Genomic DNA, 20,023 nt, shown 5'->3' on the forward strand with positions numbered 1-20,023 from the left:
TGTTCAGCTTATTTATTACTAAGGCTCAAATTCTGCTGCTGTGTCTTACAATTCTTATGGTTTCAGAAAGTCCATTTAAACAGGCCAGAACTGAATAAAGGGGCCTTAGATAATGTAACTTTGAAAATCAGGCTTTATGCTACTCCCACTGCTTCCGGGCTTTGGTTGTGGGTTTTTTTTGTGGTGGTTTTTTTTTTTTTTTTTTTTTTTTTCTGGAATGCATTGTAGGCCTTAAGCTGGGAAATTCAATTGCAGAGGTGGCTGTTAATAGTGAAAAAGATGTTAAAAACTACCGAGACCTACATTTGCAAAATTGTAGAGTTCCAAAATGTGCCAGTTCCCGCAGAATAACAGCCTTTAGAGGTTCAAACCGATTTCCTCAAGACTTGTCTGATGCAGGCACATGGCACACAGGAATCCAGCTGAGACATGGGACACATGCTGCAGGCAGGAGCTGATGTTTCTGAGCGAGGAACAAAGTACTGGCAGCAGCGTTTGTGGAGGTCTTGGCTTAGGGCTGGTGATGTCCCATAGCCACTGCCCAGCTTCACACACTGATGGGTCATTCTGCCAGCTCTGCACTTGGTGTCATTGTGCAGTTGTGTTTGCAGCCCCAGCTCAGCCTCCAGGTTTCCTCACAGCATCCTGACTTGCCAGAGTGTATTTTTCATGTATTTTTCTGTTTGGGAGAGGTGGAGAACTTCAGTTCTGAAGTTACTTCTGTAACTTCAGAAGTTTATAAAACAATCAAATGTAACAATCAGTAGCAGTACCAGAATCAGCTACTTTTAGCCCATGGGAAGCCATGAAGTGATACTAATTTTTGCTTTATTGTCCCATTAAAAATGCTGCATTTTAGTTATTGATGAGTGAACCAGAAATTTCCCAAACCATCCCCCACTGAAATGACATCTGTGTTTTCAAAAGATTTTAAGGAGTCAGTGGCAGCTTGTCACAAACCTTTGCTCAGAAACTAATTTGACTTTTATTTTCTTGATGACAGTGTTTTTCCTGAGAGCGATGGAAATATGTAATGGAAGTATTTTCTCAACCTGCATTGTTTTTTGAAATATGTTGTATGGAGACCCCAGTTGCATTTCCCCTCTGACTTTTATATTGGACACCACAGATAAAATCTTTGGTCACCAATAGGTTCAGTTTAAGGTTAACTTTAAGGTCTTAGTTCTATTTAGTCTGAGTCTGCTGTACCTTGGAGAGTCTGAAGTCACATCATATAAGTGTTTTTTAGAGAAAGGGAGTTGTTTTGCTATTCTACATGTGTGGTTATATATAAAAAGTGTAACATTGGATATTTGGTGATTAACTGAATTTTCAACTTGATGAGCTGCCATAATGGGGTTTTGAAGCAATGAAGAGCCAAACTAGAAAAAAATCTTGCTGTGTCCTTCTTGTGAGAAACTGTATGTCTGCTACATGCACAATTTCTGTAGTGAGGGTTTGTCTGTGTGACTCAACAGAGAGAAATTTATTGGCTCAACCACCCATGTTAAGGGAAAACCTTCCTGCTCTTTGATTTAAAAAATTTTAAAGTCAGAGTAGTCATCTATATAAAGTTGCTTAATAACATAAGGTAACTTTTTGAACTGATGCCAAATTTACATTTGTGGAGTGGGGAGAAAAATTATTCAGGGCAAAAACATTGCTGGTTTTTACATTTTACAAGTACGACTCTGATATCAATGTAACATTCCTCAGGGTCTATGTTTCTACATCCTCTGCTACCGTCAGAAATGAGAACTTTTCTTTCGTATGTTAGCCAGGGAAAGGTTTGTATTGCCTAAAAACTTAAGAAGAGTGAGTGCTAGAAAAGAACTTACTCCTCTTTGGTAAACTTAAAGAGTAGTAATTAGTAGGATAAAGTATCTGAATGTTCTGTTAAATCACAGAATCTGGTAACAGAATTAAGTTATTCCAGCTGGAGTGTATATGTATAGAATCCTTCATGTGGTCAACTCCACTACTTGAAATAAGAGCAGAAGGTCAAGTAATTAATTTGTAAATGCTTTTTTATAATTTTTACAACCTTGCACATAATTGAGATGCTTCAGAGCTCATAAAAACTAGCAACAAAAAGGCTGGAAAGAATTCCATCATCTATCCATTGCTGGAAACATATAATTCAATCGTGGTATAAAATCTGTAAATGTAATTAGAAGAATTTCACAGTTTGCTCATGTAAAATTCTTCCCTGCTCCATTGTTCAACAAGAGGCACTTGGCTGGAAGGAGTACTCATTTTCTGGTGGATGGCTGCTTTGGAAAGCCACGTGGTGTGGAGACAGTTAAGGTGTGGTGGAGGAAGCACTTCTGCTCAGAGGCAGCTCTTGGAAGTGGGTGGTGGTAGGAGAGAGTGTTGGAGCAGCTGTACCCAGCACATCAGGCTGGGCTTTGCTCCACAGTCAGCAGCATGAGAGATCAAATAGACCTGCTGGCCACAGTCACGGTTCTGGGGGTCCTGGAGCAAGGTAAATGTCCTCTGTACAATGCCAGTATTCAGCCAATTATGTTAAACTTTGTGGGATGTGGTTCTTGTGTTTTTCTTGGAGTGTCTGTGGAGTGAAAGTCACTGTTTTCCTACATGGTAAAATTATACAAAGTTTTGGCTGTTCAGGCAGAAGTGTCATACCTGAGCGTGGTCATTATTTAAGAGGGACTAAAATAATATTCAAAGCCAGAAAGTAAAACTTTTAGGCTTAAAGTGATTTCAGTGTGATGTTATTAAAGTAAACTATTTTGTGATTGAATTTTAGCAGGTAATTTGTAACTTGTAGTGGCAGGTTAGTAAATGTGCTGATGAGGAGGTCGGTGTACAGACAGACCTGGTGTGGATATAGGAAAGCCTTGTGCACATGGGTGTTTCTCTGTAGCCAATCTCCTTGTATGTTTGTATGGCACACAGCATACAAAGTTCCTTCAAAGGAACTCAGTGACTTCTAATTTAAATAGATGCATTGTGTTTAGACCATTTAGAAGGAGCAGTGTTGTTGCCAACTGCTTATTTGTGAGTCCTTTGGGCAAAGTCTCTCCCTCTTGAGCTTCAGGACAGTCACTCCCCTGCCTGGGATGGGAACAGAGCCCCCATTTTATTAAAATCTTCACCATTCCATAAGGAAAGGTTTGTGGGGTTTGTTGCTAATGTATTAATTCACCATTCTGCTATCACACCTCTGCTTGCTTGGGTGTGACTCTGAGCAGCATCATGTGCTTTTAGCCATCAGATGATAAATCTCTTAATACAAGCATTATTTTAAACAAAATATGCTACTTTAAAAATAGAGCTCAAGACTTCTGAATTTTCAGTAATTTACACTCAATTTACGGAGACCTACAACTACAAACAGAAGAAACTTGTACTATGAATTTTTTTTGTTATTAAACTAAGTGGGTGGGAGTGGAGCGAGTGTTTAGCATGCAAAGACAAGACATGAAGAAAACTTGAAATGAGTTACAGAAATGCTGCTGAGCCCTTTTCCTTTAGGAAACCCTCAATAGCAAATCCCTAGATAGCAGTTTTGTTTCAAATATTTTTGTTTAATGAGAATGTCAAGTACTTTTTAAAGGTTGCAGCATTAAGCATTTTACTTTGATGGCATACAAGCCAGATGTGAAGCCAGCAGATAAATTGCTGGCGTTTGCACCCTCCTATCTGTTTGATCAGATGAGGTATCCTGGTTTTATGATCTCTGTGTGGGAAGCCAAGGAGAGATTGCAAAATACTGTGTGTTTCCTTTCCATCTAGTCCTGTGAAATCCGTGTGCCCATGTCAGTGGGGTTCAGAGCTGTGCTTTCTCTGCATGTTTTGAAAGGACATTCTGTAGGTGAGCTACAGGTCTGGGATTCACTCTGAGCAGGGGAGCACACTGAAGCATGGACATGGGCTATCCCTACAGACACTCCTCCATCACATCCTGGTGCAGGAGATGGCATTTAATGGCTGACCTTGGTACAGCGTTGGTTGATTTTTATGTTTCCTTTTGAAGTTTCTGGGAGCCTGAAGTTTCCATGTTCTTTCAAGTAACTTTTCTCAATTTAGTCATTCTCGGTTTAGTGAAACCCTGAGTTTAGCACTCTGTAGATGTGTGCCCCAGCCTTGTGGTGAACATTGTACCACAGGGCAAAATTATTCTACTCCAGTTTCCCCCCCCACCCCTTTATTTTACTGCTTCAAAGGAAAGAAAACTTATGCAATGTCACTGTCAGGCCCCAGAGGGCTTGTTTGCCAGGTTCACTCAAATGTGGCAGATAGCAGGTATGATATGATTTGACAAGTTTGTGGACATAATCAAATAGAGAATGAAGAATATTTCCACTGAGGAGCAAAGTTCAGGGAGAGCTGAGCCCCTAAGCCACATGGGAATCCACACAGGTGATTAACCTCGAGACATGAATCACAAAAGGAAATGCTTTGAAAGTTTCTGCAGAATAGATTGAACTCTTTTTCTCTAAGAGTCCATGCTGAGAAGGCTCATGCAGTGTGGGGTTTTTTTAACACCTCATTCTGGGAAGTGCTTTTGTGGACTGGTTCTTCATTCTCAGTTCTTCACCCTTACACCTGGTTTGGGGAACAGCTAGCTGTCCTCTAAAAGGCTCCTGCTTTTTTGGGGTTGTTTTCTATATTACCCATCCCTAAGTGTCAGGGACTTCTCTGAATATTAGGCCCTGTGTATGAGCAAGATGGGAAGTGTAGATCTGATGGAGAGATTTTATGTGAAATAACTCTTACCTCACCCATCAGTCACAAGAATCCTACCTCTGGAAAGGTGCAGATGGCACAAAGCAGGATGAACAGCATTGCCCAGAGTCGTTGGGCTTATGCCACAAGCCAGATCTGCTCATGATGCTGTAACTTCAGGTTAGTCCATTTCTGGAGAGGAGGCTGGGATGAAACCCTGAGAGCACCAGCAGGGAGGAGAGGTAACAGGATGGGTCATGGTTTCATCTTATTCCCAGAGCTCTCCAGCAGCTGCTGAATTCCAGTTGTGTGACACACCTCTCTGGATTCACAGAGGGAATGCTGTGTCCTCTCCTGCTGGACTTCTGCAGAAGGATGACACCCTCACCCATGATCAGCCTGCTACAAATGAATCAAAGAGGGGGGAACATTCTTGTTTCCCCCCACTCTGCTCTGTCAGCACACCTCATTTAGGGCTGGGTCACTGTGGAAGATCCTAGAACATGCTTAATTGTTCTTATATGTGTTCTGAAAGGAATGACTGTTTATGTTGGTAAAACCTTGTGATACACAAGTCACATAGCATCAGATTATTTACATTTCTAATTCTCTTCTACATATGTTCTAATGCTTTTCTGCAGGCACATGTCTTGTCTTTAATCTTGGAACATCTGTCCCTACTTCCCCTTCTCTATCCTGCTGTTCTGCTTTTATCTTTGTTAGAATAGGACAGTCCCCAAGGCAGGCATTGCACCTTGGCTTCTTGTCTCTCTGTGCAATGCTCTGGAAATGTTGCTATGTGAGCACTTTGCTCACTCAAGTGTCTCAGTGACACCACCACAGCCACCAAAGTGATTGTTTTTATAATTTAGTTTTCTTCTATATGAAAATAGGAGTTTTCAATAAAGGCAGCAGTGTAGCAGTGCACCTAAATAAAACAGAGCATCAGCAATTGCCTGTGGGAGTAGGAGCTTTAAATAAATAGTAAAATATTCCAAATCTTCACGTTAGAAAGTTTTCATTGTTTTGAAGTGACTTTCCATGTCTTTTACACAAAGGACTAATGTAGCAGATGCTGAATCAGTGTCTTGGCTCAAATGTGGCACAGGCTGATAGCAGGCATGGGCAGCACCCCTGTTCCTTGAACTGCTGGAGTCCTTGGGGCTGTCCTGCAGGAGTGAAGAGCAAGAAATAATCACCCTGTTCCCAATTTCCTTTTATTGCCATGATTAAGAGCATCTCCAGTTGACTTAATGATATCCTAGTGCTTGACAGTTTGGATGCTGCTCTGTGACATGGGCCATACTTTGCGGCCACTAGGAATAGCAGAAAGTGCTGGACATCATTCCCATCAGACTGGCTGAGGGTGCACATGTGCTCTAAACACAAAGTGCAAGATTCAGAAGTAATTCTGTGACTCAGTGTGGACTTGGTAAGGTTTTATTGTGTGTTTGAGCAGCACTGAGGGCTCTGCTGGGTGTGAGATGATGCAAAGTGTCATCCAACAATGGCACTCAACTGGGATAACCAAACCTGAATTTAAGGCATGAGAGTGAAATAAATGGCACATTTATTACAGGTCATGTGTGACAGCCCTGGACTATGGACCTACACCATAGCAGCTCTTTCAGCCTAACCACTTGCTTGATTCCAAGCCAGATGACACTTGCCTAATAAACATTGCTGGTCTGTTACCATTCCTGTGTTCTGTTTTCAGCCTATTTTGCAATGCAGGTGATCTACGCCCGTCGGAAGTACAAGATTTCCCCTCCTGAAACAACAGGTCACCCTGAATTCGAGCGGACCTTCAGAGCTCAGTAAGATTTTTACATTTTGTGGTGACTTTGTCTAGATAAGACTTAAGTCAACTGTTGGGAGAGACTGGTCTCCCTCAATCACCTCTCCACATACTGCTACTGTTATTATTTTTTTTTCAGTGCTTTGTGTGCAAAGGTCTGCATTTTGATTTGAAGCACTTTGGCTGGGGTGTTTCTGTCCATCCATGATAATTCTCCTTCTGGCATTGTGAGGCAGCCAAATTACAAATTAGTGGCCGTATGGAGGAGGTGCAGAGCATTCACAATTAGAATAATTAAATTTAATATTACCATTGGCTCCAAATGGTGAGAGCAGCCAAAGCTTTATTAATAACCTGATATTTTCTTGTAATGTTTTGCTGTTGAATTGAAGAAAAGGGCCTTGCTTGCAGAACCAGCCACAAGGGCATTTTAATTTTTTCCCTTTCAGAAGCCATTGTACAGTGAGAATCAGCACTGGTGGGCCCCTGCTGAGGGCTGTTTCTTTTTGCTCTGTTCCTATGGAGAGAGCAATGCTGGAGCTAAACTGGAAATGTTCACAGATACTTTCAGCTTCCAGAAAGCACCAGATTCCATCTTTCATCTCAGTCGTTCTGTTTTGTGAGCGATTGAAAGGAATTGGCTGGAGCTGGTGTGAAGGGTAATTCCAGCCCGGCACTAAATCCCAAACAAAGCAGCTGCGTTCCCTTGCCAGCGCACAGGAAACGTTTGTGGAGTGACAAAAACACCAGCTCCAGTCCTTCTGTGGGGCCAGGAAGGCCAGCCTGCCTGGAGACATCAGCCTCTGCGAGCTGGGGAACTGCTGATGTGGCTTTTAACTAAATACTTCGCTATTAAATGTGTGTTGACCAAGTCATGCCATGGGCTGTGGCAGGGAAGGTGACCTCAGGGAATTTGGACTTAAGAAGGACTTGCTTCATTGTGGGTTTTTCTTCTCTTTTCCCTGTGGAAGAGTGTACAAATGGATAATCTGATATATTGAAAAAAAAAAAAAAAAAAAGGAAAAAGTGGTATTGATGCATTACTCACTTGAAACCTGGCAGCCTCCCCTCACTGAGGCTCAAACTGCATTTACAGAATAAGGTTCTTCAGACTTTTTCCAGCTCCCAGTCTGGCTCCATTCTCCAAAGGTTTGTATATTTTTGGCCAACATTAAGATTAAATTGCCTAGGGAATGGTAAAATGTGGGAGAAGCAAAACCAATGTCTTTAATAGCACAGTTCCTACTCTTGCAGAAAATCTGTAATTCTGTCACTAAAGCAAAAAGGAGGAAAACCTGGCTGTAAATCTGATCACCTCCTGCTGAATTTTATCTGAGAAGGCTCCTTCTTGGTGTGTGACTTGTGTGACTCCCAAATATGGGCTGTGCTCACCCAAGGGGAAGAGAAAGCTCCCTAAATACTGACAAGAAGGCTCTCCCCCAGCAGCCAGTGGTGCAGCAGCTGTCTGGGATGGTGCTGTGTGTGGGATGGAGCCTGTTGAGGGTCCAGCAAAGACAAATCTCCATCTCAGCCACAGCTTGTCACTCCAGGGCCACGTGAATGCAGGAGAGGTGAATGCTGTGTGTTGTTTGGCTGCTGTTTTCTCTACAATACAGACATTGGGTGTTCTTGATCACAGAAAAGACCCCTTTCCCTCAGCACAGCAATGGTTCTCATCAGCTCTTTTATCTTGCTCCAACGTGAGTTTCCAATTCCCTTCTCCAGCCCTGGTTATCCAGGCTCTGATGTACAACGAGGCAGTTTTAACTCTCATCTCTGGTTCTCACCAGGGCAAACTGCTCAGAGTACTTCCCAATCTTCATTTCCCTCCTCTGGGTTGCTGGAATCTTCTTCCATCAAGGTAAGAGGGATGTGGGGCGGCGGGAACTCCAACACAAACCATGTGAACAAGCCAAAAAAACTCGGCCTAGTTTAAATACCAGTGTAACTCAGGCATTCTCTCTGTGCCTGTGAGGCTCTTGTTCATGGAAAGCAAATTTCCCTTTTAGCTGGATTGAGAAGTGCCTCAACTCCAGCAGGGAGCAGCTGAGCCCATTCCTGCCTGGAGGAGGAAGCACTGGCAGCCCCCGCTCCTTTGCTGGAGTCTGGCTGTTCCCTCGTGCTGCTCCTCTTGGACAAGGTCAGGCTGTCCCAGGGTACCAGAGTGGCAGCAGCTGAGGCAGAGCTATGTCAGAACAAGAAACCATAACCCAAACATTTACTCATCCATTGTCTATCCCTACCAAGTCAGCTCGGGGAATTTGGTTGCTGCCACCACTTATTTGTGAGGAGAAACCATGTAAGGGAGCATTGGCAACCCAAGTCCCAGAGCAACTCTGTGGGGCCAAGAAGTTCATCCCTCACAAAAAGGGAAGGAAGAAAACTCATTTAATCTCACACTCTGTGTTTGGTTTTCTGCTGGGGGGACTGTGCTGGAATGCAGCTCCAGCAGTCGGGGATCCTGAGCCCCAGCAGAACTCGGCTCCCCTGTCCCCCAGGTGTGACTGCAGCTTGTGGGCTCCTGTACCTCTACACCCGCCTCAGGTACTTCCAGGGCTACGCTGTGGCAGCACAGGGACGGTAAGGACCTGACTGGGACCGTGGGCACCCAAACCAGCCCAGGGAGCCTGAGCAGCACGTGGCCCCTGGAACAGATTTCCTCCCTATGGGTGGGACTGCAGGCAGATTTTCACCACCTCCTCCTCCTCCCCTCCTGCCCCATGTGCTCATGGCTGTGCCACCTCTTCCCTGGCTGTCCCAAAGTGGGGTGGGGACTCTCAGCCCTGCCAGGGTGCCTTGTGCCCCGGCTGGGCTGGCAGTGCCTGATGGTGTTTTCTCCCACCCAGGTTGGGACCACTGTATGCCAGTGCCTGGCTGCTCTGGGTGCTGGTGGGGCTGGCACTGGCTGGGCTCCTGGCACACTTCGTGAGGCCCAGCTCCTCCACATGGATGGCAGCACTGGTGTGGCCTCTCCAGCTCTGTGGTGCCTGGTGAGAGGGGCCACAGCTCTCCCAAAACCGTGTTTGCTCCTGGCACAGGGGAGCCAGTCATACAGCACCAGCAGAGAGAGAATATTTCCCTGGCTCTGCATTCCCTGCTGAAGGGAGATGGATGCTGGCGCTCCTCTGGTCTTCAGAGATAATTTCCCTCCTAGAAAGCAAATTCTTTCCAGCCCCTGCCCCTGCTGAGGAGATTCACTGCTGGGCTTTGTAGCACTGTCTGCTCTAAAATGCCTCTGGCTCTGCCTCATGGAGCACAGGTTGACCCACATGCTGTCATCTCTCCTTACTGCTGTAATGATCTATGTTGAAGAATCATACCATGGATATAAAAAATAAATTATTTTTCTGACTAGAAATCATCTGTGATTGTCAAAGGTGCTCAGAGACTGGTGTGAGAACATCTGAGTTGGGGACTGGGTTTCATAGGAAAAGCTGCTGTAGTTAACTGAAAAGGATGGGTAAGCTTGCCTAAAACCACATCCAAATATTGGGAGAAAAGCCTGACCCTAGCTCAAGTACTAAAGTCTGTTTGGCATTGATTAAATGACCTTTACTTTACCCCAGCTTTACTTATCACCAACTCTGCAACAGGACTTTGCACTCCCTGGATTCCACCGTCCACTGTGAACTTGGGGTTCCCAGGTGCCTAAAGCAGCCCTGCTGGCAAGTGACTCTCGCTACTGCACCAAAGGTTTAAATTTAGCTTTTATTACAGTGCACATTGTTTTATATATTTATATAGAGAGATGTACTTGAAAAATCAAATGTATCCAATAATAAAAAATACAGAACATTAAAGTAGTATAATGCATTCCAGTGTATAGCTGAAAGGACATTGGGATTTACACTAATCCCTACTATTTTTGAACTGGGCTACCTCTGCTTTTATTTTTTCCGTCCCCAAAAAACCCACATCAATCAATAACTGAATTAGTTATTTAAAAGACAGTTTCTGCACTCAATCTCAAGGCATGAAGACACTGGAGACTTCACCGTGAGTTAAGGGGCTGTGTTCAATGCTGGCAGGCACAGTGTGGCGTATTTTATTTTTTTGTTTTCCCTGCCATAATCATAGCTCCAACCCCTTTGGATTCGTTCCTCCTCTGCTGAAGGAGGGTCAGTCTTTGCCCTCACTTAATCCTCAGCTGTGGCCAGGACTGCTGCCTGGGAGAGGGCAAGGCAGACCTCAGGCCCTGCCGCCTCCATCCCAGCGCGCCGGTGGGGTCAGCTGGCAGGACTCGGTGTGACCTGCTCTGTCCCCACACACAGCCAGAGACTGCCCTGTCCGGGGCTGAAGCTGCTTTTTGTGCCCACGCTGGCTAAAGCTCATCCCGACCCCAAACTGTCCCGTGTCCGTGTGTCCCGAGCGGCAGCAGCACCCTGAGGGAGCGGAGCAAAGCCACCCCTCTGCACAGGGGGTTGGGTTCTGCTTTCTGCTCCTCTTCTGGAGAAGCCGATGCCCGTCCTGGCCCGCAGCCCCGCTGGGGAAGGCGCAGCAGCAGCTCTGCCGTGGTCTGCGGGCGAGTGCCGCCTCCGGCCCTGCGCTGTCCTGCTCCGGGCAAGGCGCCGCGGGAGGAGGGAGCGGGAGGGAGGGAGCAGGACCAGGGATCCACAAGGGTGTCCGTTCTGCCTCATGCCTGTTTCACTCTGCTTTTTTGATAAAAATCTGAAAGAAGAGAGGGATGGGATCAGAGCGATGAGCAGGGTAAGGGTTGGGAGGTGCTGAGGGAGCTCAGCGTACCTCGCTCAGGATGATCCACACCGGGGAGTCGGTCTGGATGGACAGCCTGATGGCCTCCAGTGGCCCAAAAGATGGGTCCACCTCACCCTCTGCGACGCCCTTGGAGAACGAGCCTGGTGGGGAGAGCACGTGGCTGAGACAGGGATGGTCCTCTGGCACTGCTCCTCCACCTCCCCTCTCCCCAGGGCACCAACACCCCAGCAGTCCCTGCCTGCAGCTCCCCAGCACAAAACAGGCTAAAAACCAGCAGCGCGGATGGCAATACAGTGCAAAATGCCACACTTTGGAGAACACAAATCAGGTAAACAAAACAAAATGTACTTGGAGTCTTTGGTGACATATCACTGCTGTATGAAAGAGGACAGAGTGGTCTTACATGCTTTTTGGTTGTGAATTTTTTTTTTTTGAAAATGCAACTGGGAGAAACCAGCCAGCACGCAGAGGAATGAGAAAATGGCAAAATGCTGCATGTGCCAGGAAATCTTTCTTTTATTTGTCTACTTAAAAAAACCCGACATCTTAGCAGGGACACCAGGGCTGTATCACACACTGGCAGCTCTCTGGAGGCTGCAATTGCTCATTCTTGTCCAAGGGCAGGACAAGCACTTAAACAAGCTCAGGTGGCAAGAGACGAAGTCTGACCTGCAAGTGGTGTGATACAGAGATGGCAAAACTGCCTGTGGTGGAGGTTTATAACCTCAGGTTAAGCAAACGAATAATCAGCATCATTTGGTCCCGGCTCTGAGCAGAGACAGTGACAAATACTATTCAACCTGGTTCCTGGCAAGCAGAAATTACTCTTTGCCATGCAAACAGCTCTAAGGCTCTTGAATGACATGCAGGTAAGGACAGGGCTGTGTTATCAAAGCCAGCGGGCACTTAACCACCCCACAGCCCCCCATACCTATCTGGATGTAGCCATCCGCTGTCCTCTGGTATTTGACGACTGTGCCTCTTCCCTCCTGCAAGGCTTCCTTATCTGACTGTAGACTCTGCAGAAGGAGAGGAGTTTTGTGCAAGACCAGAGGCAAGAGTCACCCAAAAGCCCGAGGGAAAAGCAGCAACCCCAGAGCTGCCCTTGCCAGCAAACCCTGGCATCTCGTCCCATACCTGGCACCCCGAGACACATGCCCAAAACAAGAGGACAGGCACAGTCCTCACGCTGCTGTTTCCACTGCACCATTCTGGCTTCATCCCCTCCTCTGCAGCCATCCCACCCACTGCAGCATCCCCAGGCAGGGATGGCTCACGCAGCCGTGCTCAGCAAAGCACCCTGCTCCCGAGGTGGCATCACACCAGGCATGACCCTCTGGCTCCCTGCCAGCACCTGTAAGAGGCACTCGAATCTTGTACAGATTTTCCTGATGGCTTTAAGCAGTTCCCTACTCTCAAGCCTCTTTTGCTTCCCACTCCACCCTCACCTCAGATCTCAATCAACACTTACGTCAAACGGCAGAACCTCCACGGTCGTGTTGAAGAGTTTATCTTCTGGGTGCTCGATGTTCCCGCTGCGGAAGAAGAACCTGTGACAGAGACCAAACCCACAGAAAGGCACACTGAGCGAGGGGGCACAGGATGGCTTTCACCCCCTCTGAACCATCCAACAGCTCAACATAACAGGCACCTTCCCAAGGAGCCCGCAGCACGATTTGGCAGGAGACTTTCTGTGCCAGATTAGCTAAACTATGGACTGCTCACAAGTGCAGCAGAGAACTCTGGCAAAGGTGGCCCCACTGAGAAAGGGTCAAATTATCCTTCCCCTGGAAGAGCACTGCTCTCTCCTCCTGGGCAGCCAAGCAGGAGATAGGCAAGAAATTTGATTTAAATTGCCAGAAGAGCAAAAGTCAAGTGTCTCCACATGCTCTGGGCTGTCCCCACACCCCCGCTGACCCCTCAAGCACTGGCCTTTCAATACGGAGTGGTTTGAAGAATCTGAATCGGATGAAGTCTCCGGCAGTGGGAGTGAAGGCCCAGAAGAAGTCCTCCCGCAGGTAAGCCTTCTCCAAGGTGAAGTGCTGGTAGGTTTTCAGGCTGGTGCTCACCTCAGCAGGAGGGTTGACGTGCTCTTTCCGCAGTGCGTGTTTTCCAAAGTCCTTGTCCTTGGTGGGCACAAAGCAAAAGGGCAGAGAAGGGCCATGAGCTGCTCTGGCCCGTGAGAAACCAAGGCCCCAGCTACAAGGCACTGCAAATTAAAATTCTGTGATTTGCAAGGCACAGAAGGATGAGAGATGGAAGTAGTTTGGGCAAGGCACCAGGCAGAGGAATGTGTGATTGGATCCCAGGACACTGCTTCAGGAGAGGCAGCTCAGAGAAGTACCCCTGCTCTGTGCTCTGATCCAGCACACCAAAGAGCCTATCATTGTCCAAATGTCCCTGAACGCCTGTCCATGCCCCAGGAGCTCTGGAAACAGTCTTTGCACTTGAGGAGCAAGCAGCTGGGAGCCTGACAATAGCATAAAACGACTGGATTACATGGCCTGACAGCACTGCACTGGGATACAAACTGGATTATACCATCCATTTCCCCGGGGATCACACAGACAGCACAGCCCAGGGATGTCTGTCCATGGATTCTGCACTTGAAGTTGTGGAAAACTGCATTTTGTTCATGTTTAAACACACATCAACAATTCTACCTCTTATACAATGAGTAATAATCTGTCCATCACTAAATCCAGGGAACATGAAGTGGAGCAGGAGGGAAGTCAGACCAAACCAGGAGTCATCTCTCACAAGATTTTTCAGTAGATTCTTCAAAGTCACTTGTCTGGACCATGGCCTGGCACTCAGGATGGGTGGCCAAGACTGGTACCAAGGCTTATAATCTTGCAGTGATTCTTGGTGCATGTCACTGCCATTCTGAGGAGCAGGAGCTATCTGAGCTCACTGTAATTCAGAGTAAAACACAACCACTTCACAGAAATCCAGCTGCCACCAGCTGCTGTCACGGATGTCCCCACCCAAAAGCAGCCAGTTCCCAGGCCACCTGTAGCTTGGAGAGAGAGCTGATACCCACCTTCAGCTTCTGTATCTTCCCAGCCAAGGAGGAGTGGGTTCCCACATGCTGGAAGAGCGAGGGCTTGAAGCGGATCCTCAGGTTTGCCTTCTGCCTGTCGCAGTGTTTCTGAAATGAGACAGCCCCACAGTGCCCCAGGCTCAAACCTCTGCAGGCCACTGTGGCCAAAGAGCAATGGACAGGGCACAGGGAGTGACAGACAAGTCCTCCATCTCTGTGCCCTTCTGTGGCACTTAGGCTCTAATCTGGCAAGAGGGCTTTTAACCACACTTTGGAGAAACCGGACTGTGACTCTCAGCCACTTGCCCCCAAGGCTCTGCTGGACAGGGTCCAGGTTTAAGTGCCAAATTTCTCCTTGCCAAGCATAGCTAAGAACACTGAGCAAATCCCTCTGTGCTGTCAGGGAGGAACAGCCAGAGAACTGAGTTTCCTTTGCCCCTTGGCTTGTTGGGAAAGCCTTTTTCCTACAACTCGGAGCTTGGGATCCCTGATGTCTGAAGGTAGAATAATCCTGGGATGACTCAGAGCCAGGTGAACAGGTACCAAGCGTGGGCTCTCTCTGGATGAGCAGCTCCCAGTTTGCTGGCAGGAGTTGTGAGCAGATGTACAGCACGTGCCATCGTCAGAGCTGCTGGGCTGTTTCACGCCTATCCACCACATAAATAAACTTGGAGACGCAACTGGGCTCCTGGCAGTGATTTACCACGGAGTGGAGGGAGAGAGACGATGAAGAGGGACTAAAGGACAAAAGGGAAAATCACTGAGAGCGTGGGGAGATGAGAATTCACATTTTAAAATAGCTCATTTCTCTCAGTTTGGGGGAGCAGGACAAAAATACAGGTTAAAAGCTGTATGAAGAGGGTATTTGTTATCCAACTTTGGCTTTTTCCAAGAAAAGAAATGCATGCACATCCCTAATGCCATCTGCTCCTGCAGCCTCCCACCCAGCAGAAATCCCACGGTGGCTGCCTGGAACAGACAGGATGCCACACCAAGCCCCCACCATGGGCCAGGAGCTGGGAAATTCCAGGCATGACCCCTGCGAGCTGCAAAAGAGATAATCCCCTAATCCAGCTCACGTTACATTAGAAAATTAAAACTAGCCATGCTAATGGGACAGACCCTGCTCACTGCCAGCAACTCTGGATGCAACCCCATCATGGCTATCTCACTCTGGATGGGGAGAGGAGGAGGAAGGGGAATGGAAGCAGCTACAGCATCTCCTGGTTTATCTTTCTCCCCTTTTCCTGCACTGCTGAAGAAACATTTCCTGAAAGCAGCCTTGCCACAGACAAGCCAGGAGGGGGAATAGCTCAGTTGGTGGTAAGAAGGTCATCCTTTCACACAGGTCTACCCCAGGTAAATCTAAAATTAGTTAAAAAAGAAAGAGCAGAATATACCCAGAGCAGGCAAAGCACTTACCAAAAGCTCAGGTCAAACAAACTTTCAATCAAAAAGACAAATCCTCCCCGCTACCAATTTGATTTTGCACAGTGGGATTTACAAGAGAAAGTCATGTTTGAAAGGGCGCTGTGCAGAGTTAATCATGCAAACAGTGGGGGAAAGGAGCCAGAAATCCACATGGAAAGTAGGTTAATTTTTAAAAAGGCAACACGCTTAAGAGGTTTGCGATTTCCCCTGAGAAAACCTTGGTTCTATCAGGTAGGAAAAGATGAGCAGAGATGAGTTAAGGAGAAGATGATCCAGCCCAGCAGGATCTGCATTTAATCAGTGCTCAAGCTTAGGATTTTGAAGGTGGGGGCACAGACAGCAGCATCATTCCCAGCTCCATCCCAGCATCCCACCCATCCGGCTTTACCCACAGCTGTGTGACTGTGGGGCTGCCAGACAGTCCTGGGGACTGCTCTGTCACAGCTGAGACATGAACTGAACTGCCAGGAGGATTCAGTAGACATCATCTGACAAGGGGTACTGGAGCCAATGTCATGTCCTCTGCCAGGGAACAGACAAATCAAACCCCATCCTCACCCCGATTCTGCAGAGCTCTGAGGATGGTCCATCCCCCCAGCACATAAATACAACACTAACTCCCAGAGTGACCACTTGGCATGGCATTTATCACCACAACATGGTTGTCACTATGAAGTCTGTTCTAAGCCACTGGCTCTGAGCTCTGCACAGCAACTCTGCAGCTTGTTCTCCACCGGGGAGGAGGGCAAGCCAGAGTTTGAGTAAATACAGTATGTTCAGAGAGAAGACAGAAGAGTATCTGGTGCTGAGCTCATCTTACATCTGCTGCCACAGACACTCCTCCTCTGCCCTTCCCACTCGCTTTAGCCCCTTGCTGCTGGAGTTCAGACTCAACCTCCACAGGGCATGAGGGCTTATGGCTCTGCAAAAGCAGTGGCAGCATAAGAGCAGAGCCCATTTCACCTCTCTACACCCTCCTAAAAACCCTGACAAGAGCACTGTGTGATCTGACTTCATTCTGGCAGACTGTGCAAGGAGGGTTTGCCCTGGGTTGTCTGGGGTGAGCTCTCTGGGCAGCCTCCATGTGTGCTCCAGGCGGGTGCAGCACATGGATCCAACGTCAAAGGGTTATTCTGGGGCCAGTCAGTGAGTGGGAAATGGCTTCAGGAGAGAAGCACACCGGAATGCAAAACAACACAGAAGAACGGGGAATGACTGCTGTCCTCGAGGACTGCAGGAGGAATACCCTGTTAGTGCTTAGATGCAGAAATAATGCCGTTCCTGGCAGCTGCAGACTGCAGAAGCCTGAACCCCCGGGTCTCCACTTACACAACCCACAAGGACACCCTGCAGCAGGCTCCACAGGGGGGGCACAGCTGGGTGCAAAGTCAGTTAGCAGCAGAGCTCAAAGGAAAGATCCTTTAGAGGCACAGCCCAGTGTACATTTGCCTGCACACAACACAACATTTCCCTTCAACAGAGGTTGTTTACGTACTGCATCTTTCTCAGGGTTGCAGACTTTCACCCAGAGGATGTGATCCAGCAGCCAGTCAATGGGTTTGTCTTTATAGAACATCAGGATGAACTCCACAATCAAGCTCAGATCCAGAGACTTGAACATTTTTCCTAGAGCACAAAGAGAGAGAGATGAGCCATGGTATGAAATGGTGTAGAATCAGAGCTGGGAAAGAAAAAATGGGCTGTGGAGGTTAGATGTGTCTATCTGTGTAAAGGAAACAACACGTGGCCCCTGTTTATGTACCAGCAGTGCTGACATTGCTAATACAGTTCCGGATTTAGTATTTGTTGCAGAATTAGAAAGCATTAGAGTCTCACGGGTCATAACAGTATCAAAAGGTCTAAAACTCTCCCATTCAGTAAAGAGAAACAAGATGAAAAATGCAGCCAGCTGCAGGACAGACCATTTCCTGCCCTGAAAACTACAAGTTTTAAGCCAATCAAACCAGTATCCAAAATAACAGATCAAGCTGCTACTGCAACCATGTACTGCTGTTCCCAAAATAGTTCTGGGCTGATGCAAACTTCCTTTTGCACACTCTCAGGCAAATCCAGATCCCATCCAGCCTAAAAGCTACTGGCCATATCTAACCTGTTTGGCTGTTAGCTGGGCCACTCACCAGGTTTATTTTTACTTAAAGTGAGCATCAGCAGTACCAGCTGTGAGGATCTTTCTCCCCTGTGCAAACACAAGGGTCACTGCAAAAATAGGAGGGGATCAAGTCCAAGTATTTTACCATCTTGTGGGGACAATTTCTTGGGCCAAGAATGTAGTGCTGGCAAAAGCCAGCAGGCTCTTGTGCCTTGTGCCTGATAGGACTGGGGTGAGTGGGGGAGAATGTTACCAATGAACCCCAGCTGAGAGAATTCCAGGATCATCCACTCTTCAGAGGGCTGCTGCAAGGCAAAGTTCTTCATTGTGCTGAGATAGTTTGGTTTGGCCACAATATCATCCTCCAGCTGCAAGACAAAAGGAGACAGTGCCAACGTCCCATCCAGGTCCCAGCAAGTCTCTCTATGCAAAGTAATCTCACCATAGACCAGAGGAAAGCTTTGGCACAGACCCAGTTTATTCTGGAAGGTGCTCCAAGCACTTTTTTTCACTCAATCTAACAGGTAAGAGAAACGAGGACTTCTGCCTTCCCTAAGTGGAAGGTTTTCAAGTCTTAAAGTATTTTAGAAACCCAGCTTTTGAACCCATGTGGTTAAAACCTGCTCCCACGCTGCTGCATCATAGAATTGGATATGCTCTTTGCTCTCTCTCAGTGGGTACAAGCCAGTAGAGTGAACTCACAGGTACTTCCATCTTCCCTCCAGCACCAGCACCAAACCCACCTGCACATAATAAATGCCTTTGGACTGGGCGTACATCATCAAAAAACAGTAGTCCAGGTTCTGCTTTGTCCTCCACCTGCAAGAGACAAAGACAATGGGACTGTTGGTCTCTGCTGGGATAGTGGCTGCTCCAGGGAACCCGCCCAGGCTGGGCTGGAGATGGGAAGGCACAGCCCTGGCAGGCAGAGGGGATGGCATATGGCCTCTCCCTTTGGTCCCTGGTCAGCTAAGAGTTACTGGAAATCTCAGGGACTTCCAAAATGAAGATAATTTGGGTTAAAATGAACTCCTTGCTTCATGATGGAAACATCACAGCACGAGGCAAGCCTGGCAAAGCTGGTGCCAGTTCATCCCCCTGTCACCAAAGCATGCCCTTCCAGCTCTTTGATAATTCAAGTTTAAAGTCCTTGCCTGGCTCTGCAAAAGAGCTTTCCCTGCTGGAGTCACTGAGGAACTTGCTATAGCTCTTTAATTCAGGGCTTGATTATTTATAAGGTCACTCATTCTTACCTGACTCTCTCCTTGGGGTCGCCAAAGGATTCCCGCAGGTGGGAGAAATCAGGATAGAAATGTGGAGATGGGGAAATTACCTCCAGGAGACCTGAGTTTATTTCCTTTGGGAATCTGAGGGAGAAAAGCAGCAGTAAACAAATGGCTCTACACATCATTTCATAAACCAAACCACTAGGCAAACACAGAGCCACAGAACCAAACAAAAACCACAGCCTCTAAGGTATAACTTCCCTGGTATCTAGTGCACTTCCAGGCCTCATCAGAAGACATCAGCAAGACTTGACATGGACTTTTTAAGTTATCTTCTCCCTCCCACAGTCTCTAATAGCCCCATGTACATATGGGGCCACCAGCATCCTCCTCCCTCCTGCACACACACACTGGTCAACTTCAAAGACCAGCACTGAGCACCGTGTACTCTTTACAGGATTAAATGACCTGCAGACTGGTTCAGCAAAGAAAGGACTTGGCACTACAGGCATTTAGAGATTTTCTAAATGCATCAGTAATTAAAATTAATTTTGCCGAGGTTGTGCTATACATTTCTGCTAAGTTCCTTAAAACACTGCTGTGCTGTAGTTCAGAGAGCCAGCAGGAAGTCTGCCTAGTTCTCTTATCCTGATAGAATCAGCATCTACTTTTCTTATAATGTGGCTAAGAAACCCTTAGAGTTGAACTCCAACAGAAAATAATGCCACCATCTGAAAAGCAGGCACCTACATCAGCCTTGCAAGCAATACCCTGGGACTGCTCTAACTGTGAGAGATAAGCAGGAAAACCAGTTATTTTTGTACTGCCTTTTCGAGAACATTTGGTGCAAGGCTGATTTCCTTTGTTTGTGCAGAGCCTGGAGGACATGAGATGGGGCACAGGGAGACGAAGCAGTGACACTGCCAAAAACTTCTCACTTCTTTTTCCCTTCCTTATTCCTTCCTTGGGACTGGCAGGTCCTTCAGCTAACTTTTTCAAATGTTCCC

At 47.1% G+C, this 20,023-nt stretch overlaps 2 protein-coding genes across 3 annotated transcripts in view; one reads left to right on the forward strand and one right to left on the reverse strand.

Moving 5' to 3' along the window:
• Positions 1-52: 52 nt before the first annotated feature.
• On the forward strand, positions 53-10,535 carry LOC100219450 (leukotriene C4 synthase). The gene is made up of 5 exons (XM_002195661.7): positions 53-2,485; positions 6,410-6,509; positions 8,281-8,351; positions 8,989-9,070; positions 9,337-10,535. Exons 1-5 carry the CDS (start codon positions 2,428-2,430, stop codon positions 9,482-9,484), a joined length of 459 nt encoding a protein of 152 aa, XP_002195697.2. The 5' UTR covers positions 53-2,427; the 3' UTR covers positions 9,485-10,535.
• MGAT4B (alpha-1,3-mannosyl-glycoprotein 4-beta-N-acetylglucosaminyltransferase B) overlaps positions 10,185-20,023 on the reverse strand; it is a 50,538-nt gene continuing 40,699 nt past the window's right edge. For both annotated transcript variants that reach the window (XM_072935092.1, XM_002199041.6), the window contains 10 exons: positions 19,044-19,157; positions 18,534-18,609; positions 18,044-18,158; positions 17,176-17,306; positions 14,250-14,357; positions 13,139-13,332; positions 12,678-12,756; positions 12,138-12,225; positions 11,234-11,346; positions 10,185-11,158 (listed from right to left, as the gene is read on the reverse strand). In XM_072935092.1, coding sequence (XP_072791193.1) covers positions 11,135-11,158; positions 11,234-11,346; positions 12,138-12,225; positions 12,678-12,756; positions 13,139-13,332; positions 14,250-14,357; positions 17,176-17,306; positions 18,044-18,158; positions 18,534-18,609; positions 19,044-19,157 — 1,042 coding nt within the window. In that variant the 3' untranslated portion in view covers positions 10,185-11,134. The remainder of the gene's footprint in view (positions 11,159-11,233; positions 11,347-12,137; positions 12,226-12,677; positions 12,757-13,138; positions 13,333-14,249; positions 14,358-17,175; positions 17,307-18,043; positions 18,159-18,533; positions 18,610-19,043; positions 19,158-20,023) is intronic.

The sequence above is a fragment of the Taeniopygia guttata genome, chromosome 13, assembly GCF_048771995.1.
Source record: "Taeniopygia guttata chromosome 13, bTaeGut7.mat, whole genome shotgun sequence".
Taxonomy (NCBI): domain Eukaryota; kingdom Metazoa; phylum Chordata; class Aves; order Passeriformes; family Estrildidae; genus Taeniopygia; species Taeniopygia guttata.

Excerpts from the sequence above, each read along its gene's own strand:
- LOC100219450 (XM_002195661.7), top strand. The coding sequence starts at position 2,428 with ATGAGAGATCAAATAGACCTGCTGGCCACAGTCACGGTTCTGGGGGTC. Across the intron at positions 2,486-6,409 it reads TCTGGGGGTCCTGGAGCAAG|CCTATTTTGCAATGCAGGTG; the intron begins GTAAATGTCCTC and ends TTCTGTTTTCAG. Across the intron at positions 8,352-8,988 it reads TGGAATCTTCTTCCATCAAG|GTGTGACTGCAGCTTGTGGG; the intron begins GTAAGAGGGATG and ends CCTGTCCCCCAG.